This window comes from Podarcis gaigeae (assembly GCF_964106915.1).
Source record: "Podarcis gaigeae genome assembly, chromosome: 7".
Taxonomy (NCBI): domain Eukaryota; kingdom Metazoa; phylum Chordata; class Lepidosauria; order Squamata; family Lacertidae; genus Podarcis; species Podarcis gaigeae.
The window spans coordinates 41,755,649-41,774,725 of NC_139683.1; the positions used below are offsets into that span (position 1 = coordinate 41,755,649).

At 39.8% G+C, this 19,077-nt stretch overlaps 1 protein-coding gene and 1 long non-coding RNA gene across 7 annotated transcripts in view; one reads left to right on the forward strand and one right to left on the reverse strand.

Annotated features, from left to right (window-relative positions):
• LOC310848754 overlaps nucleotides 1-15,014 on the forward strand; it is a 39,412-nt gene extending 24,398 nt beyond the window's left edge. The window contains exon 3 of the long non-coding RNA XR_014566586.1: nucleotides 9,637-15,014. This is a non-coding gene — a long non-coding RNA (uncharacterized lncRNA). The remainder of the gene's footprint in view (nucleotides 1-9,636) is intronic.
• ASXL3 (ASXL transcriptional regulator 3) overlaps nucleotides 702-19,077 on the reverse strand; it is a 101,734-nt gene continuing 83,358 nt past the window's right edge. For 5 of the 6 annotated variants that reach the window (XM_083747511.1, XM_083747512.1, XM_083747514.1 and 2 more), the window contains 4 exons: nucleotides 16,118-16,214; nucleotides 14,989-15,094; nucleotides 11,698-13,606; nucleotides 702-10,882 (listed from right to left, as the gene is read on the reverse strand). In XM_083747511.1, coding sequence (XP_083603637.1) covers nucleotides 7,235-10,882; nucleotides 11,698-13,606; nucleotides 14,989-15,094; nucleotides 16,118-16,214 — 5,760 coding nt within the window. In that variant the 3' untranslated portion in view covers nucleotides 702-7,234. Of the gene's footprint in view, nucleotides 10,883-11,697; nucleotides 13,607-14,988; nucleotides 15,095-16,117; nucleotides 16,216-17,296; nucleotides 17,383-19,077 lie in introns of those variants that run through there. The other variant, XM_083747515.1, reaches the window with a different exon arrangement.

The window sequence follows — 19,077 nt, forward strand, 5'->3', positions numbered from 1 at the left end:
ATTAAAGGAACTACTGTGCTGGCTGGTGAGTTTTCGCCACCACCACCAGCAGCAGATTTTGAGGTACAGTAGAGATGTTGCCTAGCTGTTGCACAACATGAGGGAAAGAGATGTATCGAGAGCAGGCTGGGGCCACTGTTGCAATCTCCATCACAATTGTGTGATGATCTCCCTAGTGACATTTTGAATGGGATTTCTACTGGCACCCAGCATGACTGGCTGAACAGCCAAAGTCACACATTGAAGAGCGCTTGCTGTGTGTGTGTGTGTATGTGTGTGTGTGTGTGTGTGAGAGAGAGAGAGAGAGAGAGAGAGAGAGAGAGAGAGAGAGAGAGACAGAGAAAACGAGAAAACACTGGTGTTATTTTACTGGATGTTCTCCAATATATTCCTCAGCATATATCTAGCTGACCTTAAATCTGTGTGGATGTGACATGACTTCACATTTCAATTCATTTTGTCTATTTCTGTAGTTTATTATAGGTACGTAGATCCATTTCGTGTGCCGTCATTTTACAGCACAAGTTGATTTGGGGCTATTTTGAGAACAGGAGAAAAATAGTTTGTACTGTACAACATAGATGCAGATGATTACCAGTTCGAAAATGTGCACATCCCCCCTCCCCCTTTTATAGTTTCTATCTTCCTCATATACAATGAATAGCTTGTTTTCATATAGCACACTATATAAATGCAAGGGAAACAAACAAACAAACCATGTTTATTTTTGTTTTTATTTTCTTTAGAATATTTCAATATTGAAGCCCAAATTGTTATTTTCAGGGGACTGGGAGGGTAAAGAGCAATCATGTAGACAAAACAAATATTTTCATTTGCTTACTTTTGTATGCAACAAATGGTTTTCTTTTTAAAAAAGAAAGACAAACAGCACCATTGATGAGAGCATGATCCCTGAATTCTAAACCAAACACTGCCTCTTAAAAAGAAAAAGAAAAAGTTAAAACTTTCCCCCCACTCAGTCACATTTAGTCAGGTAATAAAGCAAGCATAACAAGTAAACTGTAGCAATGCCATTGAAATCAACTGCTCCCCCTTCTGAGAATTTGAAGAACTTCTCCTATAGGAATAGTTTTCTTTTTCTTTGGTAGAGGACTGAAAGGAGGTTTTATTTTTCTTTATGCAGATGAAAAATATCTATGCATGGTAGGGATTTCCTATCACACACACACAATGTATGTTCTTCATGCAAGACAGATATGGGTTGATTTCACATTGCTGTTATCATGGGCAGGAGAAATACTACCCTAAAAAAGGCATTGAATGGCTAGTGTCAAAGAGATGTAAACATTCCAAATACTGACAAAATTAAAAAAATAATAACATATACAAAACCCGGTACCAAAAATGGCAATTGATTTAGGTTTTTGTAAAGCAGGAAAGAATAAATTTTACAGCAGTACAAGAGAATTATGGCAACAAAGTAAAGCACTTTTCTTGTAACATTCATGAACAGTACAAATACAACAAAGTATTCTACAGGCTAAGTTATCTTTTAACTATCAAATATAGTACAAAGCGAAATATGTGCTATAAAAGAAGCAGCTCCTTTAAATTAGACAAAAAATACTATTTTGTTGGTTTTACAATGACGAAGCATGATGACTGAAGACAACAGGATTTCCCCCTTAGATTCAGAAACATTTAGCTACACAGGTCCATGATAATCCACTGGAAAAAGTGTTGCTGGCCTTTCCCCCAGTGTTGTAGAGAACTGAAGCTGCCACACAGAGTCATTCAGTGTCTAACATGGCCTGACATACGTGAGCTAAGATGATCCCATTAGGTGCCATTTTTTTTAGCTGTTCTGAGTGTTGATCCTGGGCCTTCATCATACTATGCAAAACCAGAGACTATAACAACTTCTCTGAAATTGTGCGCGTGTTTATAAGGGCTGCAGCATAAGGTAATTTCACTTTAGAAACTGCATTATAAAGCACCATATGCACCAGTTTAGAAGAAACTGAGCAAGAAATTCCATGGTCCTGAAATAGAATTCAGTAACTCACCCTGACAACACATACCACTTTTAGAGGGAGATTTATAATACAGAGGAAATACATTTTTGCTTTATGGCTCAACCTTCCCCCCAGATTAATTTCATGCACTACACCATAGCAAGTAAATGGAATGCCAAATTGGGGATTGCCTACTTCACCAAATCTTTACATTATGTCCATAACAGGACAAGGGTATTTCAGTTTAGAAAACTCTTTGTAGGAACACAAAATGCACACAGCAAATGCCCCACCATTACGTACAGATTTCTGGGATGTGTGTAAAATATATGAGAGTACATAGAAGAACACAAGGAGGAAGATTCTCTCCTTCAAAAAGTGCTGAAATGAAGGTGAAAAAACTTTGTGGGTATTTACTGAAAAACTTTATAAACTTCATTCCCCATAATGGTTAACACATGATATTTTTGCACTAAGCTCATTTTTGCAGTCATGGAAAACTGTAATCTCAGTTTATTCTTGGTTAGGGCTCCTCTTCCTGGGTTCTTCAAGTGAAAGCTCAACATTTTATGTGGCAAGTGCTTTTTCACCCACTGTAAAGTACGAGTGACATAAATGTGTGCCTGAATGGCTATAGACATGTGCTTCAGAACCCAAACTGGATTGGATATGCAGATGCACAGATATTTAAAGATGTGAACATGTTGCTCATATGTGTTGTCCTGTAAACTAGTGCCACACTGGAATGGGATGGGAAATTTTGTGATCATTTCCTCCCACAAAATGCACCCTTTGCATAACTTGAGCTAGATAGGAGTAAAAGTATTGGACAACTCAGTCGGTAGAGCATGAGACTCCTAATCTCAGGCTCATAGACTTGAGCCCTACTTCAGGCAAAAAAAAATCCTGCATTTTAGGGGGCTGGACTAGATGAGTTGTGTGGTTCATTCCAACTCCACAATTCTATGATTCTTTCAACTGCAATGATTAGAGGCCTGGATATGGGAGGACAGTGTCTTTGCCCCCAGTGGCATCATTCAATAGCCAAATCTGATTGCCTACATGGCACCATGATATTCTAGTATTCACTGTAACATTTCTGATTAGCTGGCACCACCCAAGTCCTTTCAAGTACAAAAAAAAAAAAGGATGAAAGCAGCAGCAGAAGGGGAAACAATAGCTTTGAACAGGAATTAAAATATATGCAGAAGACTGGACAATAAGGGTTTTTCCAGATATTTTCTCCCCTCACCTCAAAACAGCAACTTTTTCATAAAAACAACAAACTTAACATTCAGTGCAGCACTGGTATGAATTGCTAAATGACTTGTAGAGTTGATGGAGATGTTAATGAAGCCGACTAACCTCATGCAAACAATCTACTCTGCTGAGCAGTGTTACCATCTGGGGAGAGGACTCAAGGAAGATCTCTAGTCCTCCTCTAAATGAGAGAAAATCCATCTTGATTTCCACCCTCTTCTAATTATGAAGATGGAGGTTCAGCCTTCCAGGAGTCTCTTCTCTGATGTTACATTGCATACTCAAGGAGGCTAGTGTGAACACTGCCAGTTACTTGAGGGGAGCTAGGTAGCTGCATCAACATCTTGATCAGCTCTAAGTATCTAATTAAATGAGCTGAACTCTTTTATTTACTTAACCTTGGGCAACTCTCACATACCATTCCTTGTCTCATGCCACCTCAACATTTCAGGGACAGCCTGTTATTCCCACCCCCACTTCATTTGTTTTTGTTCATTGTTTTAAAATGAGGTGTGTGAATTGCTGCATGTATTCTTTTTTTATTTTGTTTTAAGAGCCCATAATTCTGAGGGGAAGGATCCATATACATAAAATAAACGAAGGTTAATACTGGGAAAATCTGAAATAAAATGTGGCAAAAGGTGCTCGTGCAGGCATACCCAAACATAGCCTTTATGCACAGAGTTCTGAGTTTTTGAGGGTCTCATCCCATCTCAGATCCAATGCATAAACCTTTCAAATGTCATGCCACAAACAGCCTGATAGCGGGAGAGTCCAGTGCTATTGAAATTTTGGCAAAAATGAGAAGGAAGGCCAGAATAACAGAAAGTTAACAGAATATTTGTTTTCTTCTAGATAAAATATATATTATAAACCACTACTGCCACCATCAGGTGTTTCTAAATAGTAAGCCAAATGAGTTCTAGGTGGATCATCAGGGAATAGTGGCTTAATCTCCACTAGGGAGAAGTTTTGAAAAACATGTAATAATGTCTAGCACCATTTTGTCTCATGCCTTTTTTTTTTAAAGAACACTTTCTCATATGCTAAGTAAACCAACTACAGCCACCCTACCCTCACACATGCATCCATGCAGACCCAAACAGAGGAGTAAATATTCTGTCATTAGCCATATCTTTTGTGCCAAACTAGATTCAACAGTAGCCAAATCTGTGTGTATAGAGCCAGATTTATTGCAGTTGTGCAGACAGCAGAGGTGTTTTATCTGCCAAAGGGGCACAGTAGAGAGGAATGCTAAAACTTCCTTTGTCTGCTCGTCTACCAAGCACACATGCACTGAAGCACCTTTCTCCTAGCTAGGCATTTCTGGTTAAGTAAACCTGGAAGCAGAGGCTATGGGAAGGTAAGAAGCAGAACCAGGGGAGGGTTTAGAGCTCCTTACACATGTGCCACTTTTCCTGCCCCCAAAGCAGACCTCTATATAATTGAGGAGCATCTAGGTTTTAAATGAAGACATCTGCTGCAGTCTTGTCCATCCTGGTCCTTATTTCAACATTTATAATTGAAGTACAACTCCTTTCAATATTAGGCTAGCCACAGCATAGATCAACAAAAGATGTAGTCAAAATTCCATGTAAGTCTAAGAGACCTGTGTAGGTTTACTTGGATGTAATCCTCAATAAATCACGTCGGGTTTACTCTCATGTTAGAATGCATAGGATTGTAGCTTTAAGTGCTTAACTTTCACTCAATGGTGTCCAGATTTCCTGTGGTATATTTTCACAGTAAATTTTCTTTCTTTCCTTAGAATTGACAATCCTTAGGACAGGTAGAAGACATTCTAGTTAAAAGCTGATGCCCATGGTTATTTTGATAAAAGATAGACAGTAACTAGACTTCACCTTTGCTCCTAGGAATTTACTGGAACTGGGATTTCATCCACTGCATTTAACTAGGATATCACAATTCTAATGTTAAATTCTTCTAAATTTTAACTAAATATGCAAGCACATGCATGTTTAACAAAGGCCCCATTTAGCCATCTATTTTGAACATTACAAAAACATGCTTTTCAAATAGGCATTTTGGAGGCAAAATCTCTTCAAGGGTACCTGAAAGTGCTGAAAATCTGCATATTATTTATCTCTTACAAATGAGTGCTTTTGATCTACACTATTCTGTTACATTGCCAGTTCCGGTAAGGCAATTATGATTATCTATTCCTTTCATATTGAAGAGTGTCAAGACAATCTGTTGGTCTTGCTAGGAAAACAAAACAGGAATCTAGTCAAACCATATAACCTCTGGTTTAAGGAATGTTAAGCCCTGCCTATTCCAGTTTATTTAATAAAAATAAAAATAGGGGAATGGCAGATGTTCATGTTAAATGTGGTCCGATAAGAAAATAAATACAATTTCTAAACAGTTGAACCTCACTAACATGCAGATATGCCTGAAAAGTTTAATTTATTCTTTAGTAACAAAAGTTAAACTCATGCAAAACAGAAAAGTATGTCTTAATTTTATGTTAGTTTTATTTCCCTTACTAAGTTAATACTTTGGAATAAAACATAAATGTAGCACAATTTATTTCAAATTTTAAAATATTTGTTCTGGGCAGAATTTAGTGTAGCACCTTGCCATTATAAATCTGTCATGAGGAGTAGTAAGAATTGTCAGTTTTCTTGTATGAACAGCCAGGCATTAGTAAGTTTATACTGTGTGGGTATGAATGACATATTTCTCCATGGTAAGAAAGAAAAGCCATTTTCAAGATAACCAGTAATCTCCTCTTGCCAAACTCCACATTTGTATCCCTTTAAAATATTTTCCTTATTCATAATGAGAAGTAAGCAATTTGCCTCAGCTCTTCTCCCCTAGTTTGGTGGCCAATATGTCTCAAATATAACTATCAACATAAACCACTACTAAATACAATACTGAGAGCTAAAAGATGCAGTATCCCTTTAAAATCTCTTCATTCCTCTAGCCATCCTACAAAATATTTGTGGTGTGAACTCTCTAACGCACAAAAAAGTGATTACAAGTAAATTTAGTAAAATATTAAAAAATATATCAAGCTGTAAACATATTTAAAAGGACTGTAAATCACACATTATTATTTTTGCTTTTTTTTGATCTACACAGAGAATCGAAGAAGATTTAGTTTTAGGCTATTGAAATGATATTGCTCAGAACATGCTTGATGCTTACATAATATGGTCCATATATGCATATAAGTTGAGTATCTCCCTTCAGGATAAATTGATAGATGAGGTTTGGGGAAGATAAATGGATTAATATATTATAATCATTGTAGTTATTCTCTCTCTGCCCTGCCCACCCCACCCTCCACTTCCAAACTTCTAAAATCATGCAAACTCCAATTTGTTACAGGTAACCCTCAACACCTGGCTTAATTAAAAATTCCCTTCAGTACAGCAGCCTAAAGGGACCAAAATTACCAAAGTGTCTCATTCCCCCTCCATTTTTTTTTGCTGTGTATTAAGTCAACCATGGTTGCCAACTGTGGCTTCAGGAATGTAATTGTTACAAAAACTGCCAAGTTGCAGTAGCTATAATGGCCTGCTAGTGATAGCAGAATATTATTCCTCCTGCTCGTTGTCTCTTCTTCGTCAATTAGTGTTCTCCTGTATTCTTGCACAGTAATTTGGAGAATTATGGATCTCGTAATTCTTTTACTGGAAGAATATGTTACATTTATACATGGGAAAAAATAATGTTCAGCACTTTGTGCACATAAATAGAAATGAAAATGCATAAATTTTTTTGCTTTACTTTATCGAAGTACTTTAACGAAAGTGTGGTATGTTTTAACTTTTTTTGTGCACGTTACTCCAAGGGGCCATTCTCACTAGGATGAGCCATGCAAGCAGGTACAACTCATTTCTCAACAAAGCTTCCCCAGAAACATTTTGTATCCAGATACAAAATGGCCTAAAATATTCCAGTTCCTCCTTTTCTTGCCTTTGCCTTCCCCACTGCTAACCAGGGATACTGCATCTCTACTTTGGATCCTACCGAACCACTAAACAGGCTACACACAATTTTGAAGGACCTATGCAGTCATCATGGCAGAAGGCTCCACAGCCTTTGCACACTATCATGGCTTTCAGCCGGCAAGAGCATTTCAGTTCCAGCTCATCTGCACTGCTGCTGTCAGCAAATTTCTGAACCGGAATCTGAGTGTTCTGAATAGATAGGCTTGGGGCTGTATTTGAACTACTTCCTAAAATTCCGATAGATTTTTCAATTGCAGATGCTGCCCTTTTGAAGCTTGTGCTACCAAAGTGTATTGTAGGGTAATTTCCGCAGAGCTGCTGCTGCTGCTGCTGCTGAGTCTGTATTTTCTGAGCAGTTAATTGGGCAAAAGGCTTCTGCGGCTCAGAAAGTAAATAGGAAGGGAAGTCGGCATTTTTCAACGCAAAGGCTTTCAACTGTTCTTTTACTTCGCTCTGATCATAAGATGCTTGTTTCATGCCCAGCTCACAGCTGCTGCTTAAACCTTCCTCAAAAGAAACGGGTTCAGATTTTATATTGCTACAGATGCTTGCCGGCTGAGGCCAACTAAGTCTTTTAGTGGTTTCCATGGTAACTGCCGGTTGTTTGTGATCAGATGGAGCTTCTGCACTGGGAAGAGGAGGGGGCGGTGGGGGTGGCGGAGGGGGAGGAGGCGGGGGCAGAGGGGGAGGAGGATGCACCAATGTTTTGCTCTGCAGAGTCTGTGAGGCACTAGAAATGTCATCACCTTCCTTAATTTGAACGTTAGGGGAAAAAACACTCGCCAGCCTCAGTTGGTGAGGTGCTGCAGACATGTTGACCTCTCCCAAAACCTTCTGCTCTAGGTGCCTGCTGAATGCAAAGGCGCTGCAGCCAGATGGGGCCTTCAGTGTCGCCTGCATCAAAGCGGTGGTAGGAACAGGGCCTCTTGCAGCCATTGGCATTTGGTAGAAATGCTGCCTGTGTGAGGTACCTGCTTCTGCATGGAAGCTGCCATTTTTGTCAATGTTAAATAAGCTCTGCTGGAAACTGCACGAGGGCAGAGGCCTCTTCTGCTGCTTGATCTCTGGGCTATGTGCAATTCTGCTTTGAATGGCATGCTTGCCGGACCACTCTTGTTTAAACAGCTGGCCGTGCCCAAGTTGGCCCATGCTGGAATTGATGATACAGGGACCCACTGCATCCATTGATGGCTTCCCAGGCTCACACTTAACCTCCCCCGCTGTTCTAGCCATCCTCTTTTTGGGGTGGTTCTCACGCTTCCGGATTTGCAGTGGGGCTATGGTGGCTGCTGTAAATCCTCTGCCATCTGTATTTGGAGAACTGGAAGTGTTTTCAATTGCATTCCTCTCAGATGTCACTGATTTGCATACTGAGGTAGCTTGCAAAGGCAAGGGAAGCCTGTTAATTTCTAGCTTGGCTCCTAACCTGGGCTGTGGCAACACTTTCTCCAGTGGCAGGTTGCCTTGCAATAACTGTGTCACCAGCGGATTGTTGGCTTCCACTGAAGACAAACGGCAGCTAGAGCTTCCAGCACTTGTCACTCTTTTTAGTGTTTCTGTTGTCAAGGACAAAGAGTTTTCCATGGAATTTGTAACAGATGTCTTGGAGTTTTGTGTTGGCTGTGCACTTGTGGCCATTTCTGCACCCTGGAGAGGCATTTCGGGCCTTGCAAAATCTTCCGTGTCCATCCGAAAACATTTGTCAGATTCATTCACTTCCGACTTAACAGGCATGGTGATGCTTGTCACAATATTCCTCGAATGCATCTCATTTAGATGTGCAAAACCCAAAGGCTCCGTTTTGACATTTTTTAAACAGTTTTGCTCGGTATATTCTTTATGCTTATTTGGATTAAGATGACTGACCAGAGACTGGTCAGTGCTCATTGCCTCATCATCATTCCAACAGATTCTCCTAGTAGGGTTATATGGGTTGGCACAGACATTGTCTGATTCACTTTTGAAAGCCAATGGGCCACGTAACTGTTCTGAAAAACCTTGGCTGGGAGGAAGGGCTTCAAGTCGTTTCTCTTGAGGCATGAGAGGCACTTCTCGAAGACTGGTACATGGTGCTTGCAAACGTTTGCCCTCTTGCTTTCCTGTAACAGTGTTGAAGCCAGTGCTGTGCTCCAGATTTTCATTAGTAAGCAGCTCTGGCCTGCTTATTACAGACACTTGAGGACATGCTATATTTTGTGAGGCAGTTTCTGTCCTAAGAGGCCTGCTCTGCATATCTGTGCTGTTTTCTGAGTTTTCAACAGAAATACCCAGTGACAAGTTTGAGTTCATTGTTGTTGTTGTGTGGTCAACAATGACTTTGCAAGGTATAGATCTATTCATGGGAGCCTGTGCATAACCCACTGAAGATTTACCAGATACATCTAATCGGCTTCTCACTCCAGACTTTCTCTCCATAGCATCAGCACTCATCTTGGTGGAGTTCTCGTAAGAAGTTACTGTCATCATATTACTGGCAAACACTGAAATGGAAGTCCTGCCAACAGAATCCACTACTGGAAGTGTCTCGCTGCAATGTAAAGCTGCCCTAACGGAACTACTATTTGACAAAGAAGTAGGGTCACCACATCCAGTTATGGCTATCTTATCAGAGTATCTATTTGTAGATCCCACAGGAGGAATTAGAACAGAGCTGCCAACCAGGTGATTTGGCAAATTACTTGCAATGGAGGAAGCTGGCACACTGGTGTACTGGCTGGAAATGGCACTGTTTGCATTGTTGCTTGGCAACCGTTTCTCATCTATGGAACTGGACAAGATGGTGCTGTCTGCTGTGGTTGGTGCAGTGGGGTTCTCAACACATTTTGGCATGATGGCAATGCATGGAGTGTCAGCTCCCTGGATGGATTTCAGCATGTTGACATTGCAAGGTTTTGCATCCGTGCTTTCAACAGACATGGAAACAGAGGACTTATCCAGAGAGCCTGCAAAGGGAAGTTCCTTAATTGCTCCTGACATAGTAGTGCTACACACAGACATGGGAACTGAATTTTTATTATATAGCACTGACACACTGTTACTTTCTGTAGAGGTAGATGAAAGCATTTTCTCACACAAATGAGAAACAGATATATTTTCATCAGAATTGTGAACAGAGATGTCAGTACTAGTTTCTGGTAAAGTAGGGGTGTTAAGCGACTGCTGCAGTACAGCAGTAGCTTCACGAAGGTGAACAGACTTGTTGCTAGGAGACCTGCAGTTGGGATTAACTATAATTACACCAGTAGAACCTTCAATCTTTGTTTCAGAAGAAGCAGAGATCTCCAGGGCCGATGGACCTTCCTTAGAGGCATGCTGAGACTTGGCTTCTTTGTTGTTCTGAAGCAAGTGGGCTCTCGCTTGGTGCTTTGCAAACAGTTTGGCCTTGGTCTGTTCCTTGATGTGGGCCAATGTCCTGGTCTTCCCCCCTTCACAGGGGCTCCCTAAACCTCCAGAGACAATGCTTGCTGCTGCTGCAACTGCAGCTGCAGCAGCTGCCTCCCTCTGAGCTCTAGCTTGTTGGGCTCTTGCTTTGATGTCTGCAAGGGTTCGAGCCCCCGTGTTCCTCCCACTGCTGGCTGATGTACTTGTAGAAGCCCTTGGTTCTGGTTTGGAAGCAGGCTGGCTCTTGATGATAAAAGGGGGGCCTATTTTGGAAAGCTGGATCTAAAAGGGAATAATAAAAAAAGAACTGTCATACATATACATACATACATACATACATACATACATACATACATACAATACTGTAGGACAAATTAATTTTGTCTGTATTTTAAAGTGAAACAGACCAATTTGCCAGACCTGGATGTATAAATCCCAGATGACTGGGACCTATCTGCTTCTCCAATTTTTTTGATGAAGTTTTGGTTCAATAAATGGGTACGAAGATTTGTGTTTTGCAGGGAAAATGCATACAAGAACGCATATTTATGGGGAAATGTAAACTTTTAGTGCTTTAAAAAAGCCACCAAAAATGGGACCAAAAACACCTATGAAACTGAGCAGAAAACTGACAGAGATTTGTTAGGTTAGTATAGTATAGTATAGGTGGGTGCAGGGACCTCAATCCACATACAGAGTACCAGACCATTAAAATGTTGTGGGAATCCCTGTTCCTCTGTGTGCTGGTTACTTATTTTTTTATCTTCAGCTTTAAATATAAACTTATAGAAGAAAGAATCCACTAGCTGGAATTGTTCTATTGAATTATCTAAAATTAGGGTTGCCATATTTCAAAAAGTGAAAATCCAGACACAAAAGTTTTTGAGATTTTTTTTGGGGGGGCAAGTTGTTGAGCTTTTGCCATATGTCTGGATTTTCCAGGACATCTTGCTAATTTCCACCTGCACACTGCTTTCAACCACAGTATTCTGAGGATGTCCAGGGATGTATGGCAACCCTACCTAAAATCCCAGTATACTCCGCAGAAACCTTTATCTGTCAATTTTGTTTCATTAAATGTTGCCCTTTCAGTTTACCTTAAGAGGTGGGACTCTGGGCTCTTCTCTGGGTGGTGCTTCCCTCTCAGATGAACTTGCTGATGTATTACGATGTACCTGGTCATCTTCAATTCTCGCTCGCTTCTCTTTGCAGATCCCAAAACCATGGTGTTCAGCAGTCTTCCTCTTTGGAATCTCCAGGTCCCTATTTTCACCTCTTACTTCAGGCGACTTTGTAGGCTCTGATGACTTTGTTGAATAAGAACTTTCAAACCGACTCTGTGCAGTCCCTTGAAGTTTGTGAGACTTACTTCTACCCACTTCCGAGAACAACTTTTCTGATGAGGATGAGGTATATATTTTATCATGTAATTTAGATGGAAGAGATTCAGTATTTTTGCATCCTGCTGTTTCTGTTAGAACAGAAACTTCTAGCTGAGAGACTGTACTTTTCTTTTCAGTTCTTTGTAGAGCACCATGATTTCTAATTTTTATCACTTCTGGAGAAGAGTGTTCTGCCACAGAAGAAATGAAAGATTTTTCTATTTCGGTATGTGATCTACATGGTTGGTTAGTAATGTTTCTAGACTGGGACTCTTCCACTGTTGAAGCCTCAGGTGTGACAGCTTTCATGGCTTCAGGTACACCTTGGATCTGTTTCTGTTGTGAAGCAAGGTCATCTTCTTGAGAATTATTAGCAATGGTAGACACTTCTTCTTTCAGTGGTGACAGGGATTCTTCAGATGAACATGGTGATTTTCTCTGCTGACTAAATCTTTCACTCATTGGCGAATCTGAAAGCGGAGATGTTTCCAAAGGTAACAACAGACTATTCGAATGAGATGTTTCAGAAGCTAGAAGGACAGAAGACACTGAGGAGGTTTCAGATGTTAAGGGCACATCAGACATTGGTGAGGTTTCTGATGGTAAAGGTAAATTGGAAACTGGTGATGGCTCTGATGTCAGAGGCAAATTTGACATCAGAGATGCTTCTGAGGTTACAGGTGAGGCAGGCATGGGAGATACTTCAGATATTAAAGATGTATTTAAATGATCATCAATAGGTTTTTGTTGACTATCAGCTTCAGTGTTTTCAGTGCAAGAAATGTCAGATGAGCATGCTGTTTCCAGAGATACTGGTGTGCAAGGTTCCTCTGAAGTTGACTGTGTGTCACCTCCAGGAGATGCAATACTGACACATGGTTCCTCTGGACTTTCAGAGGAAAATGAATTTTCAGAAATACAAGCATTTTCAGAAGACTGTTCATCAGGGTCACTTTGCAGCTCCATATGTACAGCAACACTTCCACCAGTGAATAAGGAACCATTGAGGACAGGGGAATATTTTCCATGAGGACTTAGCTCTTTTGCACATTCCAGATCCTTTTCTTCCATATTACTGAGAGAGTTTGCAGATGAAGCAGACTGGGAAGGTGATAAACTGTTTTCCAGCTGATCGGTCATGACTGACATTTCTTCCTGGGGGTGTTCCAATCTCTCCTCCACCTTAATTTCAACTTGACACAATGTACTTACTACATCAGAGTTTCCTGAAAGTGGCAAAGTTTCTGTTTCTTCATTCGTACCAACTGGGCTGACTAGTTGCTCGGAATTCACATGTTCCGCTTTATGGCTCTCCTCTTGACACTCGCAGATACTTGTCTCAACCTCCTCAGCAATCTCCTCTTGAATAACAGATTCTTCAGGTATCAAAATGCCTTCTGCTTCAGCTATTAGATCCTTAGAGGGAACATGTTCCATGTTGCAAAGGGAATGGCAAAAATCTCTTTCTGGCAATAGTGGCAGCTGGTTGCTTTTCTCCTCATGATCATCAAATGCTGACTCTCTTGAAGGACCAGGCAATTCTGAAGACCCACAGAGGGAAGGCTCTTCATTACTGCTTTGTACAGATGTGAGCTTCACAGATTCCTCTATTGACATTCCCAGCCTAGTCAGAAATCACATAGTTTATTATGCAATCATCACATTTCAGAGAAAGCATTAATTTCAATCCATGCTACAAAAGCACAATCTCTAGATGACAACCTGAGATCCTCATCTACAACAAGTACATTTGACTCATAAAACTGCGGAACTGCACCAACCAGGAGGAGGAAACAGGTCATTAGCAAGCAATCACCAGCATTTCCGGTGGTGGATATCCGATTAATGGGCTGCTTCCTTTTCATTCTAGTTGGTTAGAGATGTGCAGGAGCAGACTTCCCACTGGACACTAGTGCGGCTCACTGCTCTGTTACATCTCTGATCAACCAGAACAAAAAGAAAGTGGGGCATGGCTGGATATCCAGCTATGGAAATGCTGGGGCTTGCTTGCTGCTGCTGAATGCCACCACAACTATCACTACCTCCTGGTTGGCTATGGACCACTTTTTGTTTTCACTCTGGTTGGTTGGAGCAGCATCTCAGTGGGCAGTTTCGATAAAAAAAGATGAAAGAACTGGAGAGACAACAGTCTTATGGATTAGAAAATAATTTAAAACTAAACCAGAACACTGTTGCATTCATGACAACTTTTGAAAAAAAATATGCATGGCAATGTTTAAACTTGTGTCAAACATGTGGTATGAGTGTTAAACACCAGGGCATGATACATGAATTAAAGTACAAAAGGGGTACATGAGTGGGAGATGCTGATACCAGAAGTGAGCAAAGCTGGCAGAATAGCAGTGAGGGCAAAGAGACTGTGGGGAGAACAATTAATGGGGAACGTCAGCAGGTCAGCTTCCTGCCCCCTCTATGCTTTAAACTGCATGTTCATCCCAACTTTAAATATAATTGGAGCAAACCTGCATTTCAGGAAACTGCTGACATACTGCAATAATTTTATCCACTATTTGCAATACCACAGCTGCTGCCAGTACCATAAATTATCTACAATTACACTTCTCTCTTCACATTTATCTCCAACAACCTGCCTTGAAATATAGAAATGACATTGTCCCTGCTCGTAAATTTACAGTTCAGATAAAGCAGATGGTTTGATAAATGATTAGTGGGGGACAGAAGTTCGGAGGGGATCGCTGGCATAGTGAAAAGCATAGGCAGAAAAAGTTGCAGTGGTCCATGCAAGACTTTTCTAGATAAGTGGGTTTTGAGGGAAAGAAATGGCAGGAGATTGGCAAAAAACATGTCACAATCTAATAATAATGTGAGGCTACAACCATTGCCACAATTAACTAGGCAGTTTATTTTTAAACCAAATAACTGATCTATGTGAAAGAAATACATGTTAATGTATATATTAATATATTAATGTAAATCTCAGGCCAATTCTTTGTTTAATGATTTTTTTTTTACTTTGCTACTTACTTTTCCCCATAAAATCTTTCAAAGAACTTCTCTTTCCAGTGCTCTGTTTTCTTCTCCTTTTCAATCTCTTGTCTGATGCGCAGCTGCATTTCAGGAGTAAATTCTCCTAAAAGATACAAAGAGGGCGGTTTTGAATATGGGTCCCCAAATATTTGAATACAAGTTCCTAAGGATTTTTACAAGGGTGCAGTTGGGATTTGAGTGGGGGTCTCTGCAGAAGCACCAATGAACAGACGATGTGCAAACATTGCTTGGACATTTGTGTTGTAAGATTTCATAGACGGGACAAGTTCCAGAGATTCCAGTGCACATGTCCAAGCAGTTTCACACATGCACCACAGCTTTCTCAATATCCTCATCCAGCTGCAGTTCCTTGTACTGTATTGGATGCTGCTCCAGAAGGTCCCCTAACCTTTGGGAGCAGCTTTTCAGGTGGCATGGATGGCTGCAGTAAGGGGGGGAACACTTCAGCTCTCATAGAATCATAGAGTTGGAAGGGACCCTGAGGGTCATCTAGTCCAACTCCCTGCAATGCAGGAATCTCATAAGAGATGGCCATCCAACGCTCTGCTTTAAAACCTCCAAGGAAGGGGTGTCTACCACCTTTCACGGGAGTCTGTTCCACTGTCGAACAGCTCTTACTATCAGAAAGCTCTTCCTGTTGCTTAGTCTGAATCTCCTTTCTTGTAACTTGAATCCATTGGTTCGGGTCCTAGCCTCTGGAGCAGAAATGAATTAAACCTTCATTTGTTCAAATTTCAGCAAAATTAATCTGAGAGAAACCAACAATAATATTTTATTTGCAGCACTACCTTTGGCATTCCTGAAATACCATTGGCTGATTTAGTCACATGCATTTAGGTTTCCAAAGTTGACACTGATGAAAATGCTTGTTCGTATTTTTGAAAAGGCAGTCCAAGTGACCTCCCCTACTCAGGTGCAATAAACAGATGTGCTTAAATCAATTTGAAGATGAACCAGAGTGTATAATTTTTAAGTCCTGTCACTTTACATTTTATCTTACAAATGTATTTTGAGTGTGTGTATTCTTGGCCATGACACAAGAAGGCATCTCTTCGGGGAGGGAAAATCACTATTTTGTTAAATCTAATAACAAATAGAAAATTACCTTCTGCCAATCGTTGTTTCCACCCTTGTGCTGCATATGCAAAGAATTCATTATTTAGAGCGGAACTACTGAGGCGCAAAACTCCATCACTTCCCATCTAGAAAATAAGCCGGTGGTAGCAGAAGACACTGTCAGATATTGCTTCAGCTAAGAGTACATAAGATTAGAGCTCCAATTACGTGAAACAGGGAAGGATAGAAAGTGGGAATAACAAGAGGGATAATCTAATATTTAAATAGCATTTTCATTATAGTCATCATATTAAATGCAAGTGGCCTAACCCAGCATCTGTGTGCCTACATTAAGGATGATCACGTACTACTGATTCTAACAGCGTAATCTGATGCATGTTTATTCAGAAGGAAGACGCATTGTATTCCATACAATCTAACTCAGTTTCTGATCTAGCACATATTTTCATGACAGTAGGTAGGCTGAAACAAAAACTGCGGTGAAAAATAATTTTAGCAGTATCAGAAGTTAATATGGTGTGAACCGTTTGTTTGTTTGTATGTATGTGTGTGTGTGTGTGTGTGTGTGTGTGTGTGTGTGTATACTGTGTATATAATGATGTCTAACAGCAATTGTTACTTAATTGTAGCATTTTCTGTGAAGTTTTTTTTTAAACAAACAGCAACCAATTGTGAGACCAACACTTTAGAAATCTTACACTGTATAAGAAACCTTAAAAGAAAAATTAATTCACAGAATTGCTTAGGGTAGAAATTCCAAGCCAGAAAAGCCACACAGTACTAGGAACATACTACTGCTTTTTGTGCCCCTGCTTGATCAACTTTCTAATGAAGATCCTGAGATGCACAGAGAAATCAAGGAGACATCTTAAGTGTAATGTGACTTTCAGAAAGTGAGTCATGGAAAGGAGGCAAAAACTGATGGGACTTAGAATAGTTACTCTTGGAACTAATGAGAAGAAAGGAAACTCTTGATGTATTTATTAATCACATATTCCCAGGATACATGCTTGAACTTCTTGGGAATAGTAATCACAATGTCATCAAGAAAATGGCAGATCTATCCCCTAGCTGCCAAGCCTTGGTATTCACCGATCTCTCTTCTTATACTGAGGGGGCACTGAGAGCCATCCCACCATGATAACAACTGTTCAGTTGGTCTGAACAGGACTGAAAAGAACAATATGGACTCCAGCAAATGAGGGAATCCTTTAGTAGGGACATCTGCAATGTGGAGATGCCCATTTTAAAAGGCATACCAAATCAAGTTTCTCACTTTCCATTTCCAGCCATGCTTAGTCTGTCAAGATTTGTTCTAAGAGAAGAATTGTAGAAGGATAAGCCAAATTACATCCAATTAAAATCTGTTCTACAAAATTCCTACAAAGAATCAAAAACCCGTGAGATCAAAGAGATGCCTTAGAGGGGGGGGGTTTCCCCAACTTAGGTCTCCAGCTGTTGTTGGACTACAACTCCCATCATCCCTAGCTATCAGGACCAGTGGCCAGGGATGATAGGAATTATAGTCCAAAAACATCTGGAGACCTAAGTTGGGGAAACCCTGCCCTAGAAGATGCATTTCTACTTGGAATGAAATAGTGTGAAAAAGAGAAAAACTTAAATTCTTAGTGTTAAAGTAGGTGTTTTACTTCAACAGTCCACGGCCATAGAGATGGCACAATTAACCACTAAAGCTAAATTAGTATTTGGAGAAACATGCTAATAAAGCACTTTTAAAATACACTATTAATTTTTATGGCGTTCAAGAAATGCTGTCCAACAAAGGCAATGCTTTAATGAGCCAGAACAACAAATGTTTTTGAAATGCATTTTATTATTATTATTATTCTGTTGGGCTTGGAATTCTGGTTTTGTCTGATTAAGCACAATGGAGATGTTAATTCCCAAACTTAAGCAATTATTTTACAAAGAATTCACACCAGAAACATTTTAGCTATTGTTTCTATTCTACTTAACGGGGGGGGGGGGACATTTGTCATAGCCCAGTGGCTATTTTCACAAGCCATTAAAATGTCAAACATTAGTAAATAGAACAGCACCTGGTCAGTTAATTTCCTACTGATGCCTAAATTAACTCTTGTTGCCAGAGACCACTGCAACACCAGCATGTTACAGAATTTGGCAACCTTCTATATAATTTCTACTAAAATCCTAATGCTCTTCAGAAAGGATGTATCATTATTTTATAGGTGTTCGGGTTCTTCTACATGGCTGATATATTAAGAAAAACTAAACCATCTAAATCCATTATTGTTCTCCCCCTTCACCCTGACCAGTATTGCTGTTGCTCTTATATAAAAGCTACTATTCAAGCATCTTACATAATTAATATTTAGATGGTATATTTCTCAAATAATAGATTTTGTTAATACAGGCAGTGATTCTAGTATTAACACAGGCTGTAATAAATTATATATGGTTTTATTATACTTTTTCACAATGGTAAAGCTTGAGTTTCAGCACACTAAAAGCTTACCTCAGTAAGTTAGCAATATATTATTTAATATGGATTCTTCATTTTTAATAGAAAGCATTAAACTTCTGTTTCATTTTTACATTTTTAAAGGAGTATGCCATAAAGAGAAATTTAGATAATTTCCTGAAGATATTTGAAAGGGGAGGGTTGTCACTAAATACATTTAATGTCAGAAATATAGACAAAACATTGGTTGACAGATTTTCAGTTTGCAATGCATATAATAGTACATACAAATTAAAAGCATGTGTACTATTAAGATATAAGGGAATAGCTTGTAAAACAATGCTGAGCAATTATCGTGCCTTGGCTTCAGAATTTGGACAAACCTCTTGGGAGCCAATTTATCAGATGTGCAAGATGTGAGCTCTCCATGTCATACAGAAGTGTGGCCGTTACAAAATTTAATTCAGTGTATCCACATCAGAAAGAGAAAAGAAAGGATATGGAATAGCTCTACCATATTTTTGTGAAACAAACTATTTGGCTCA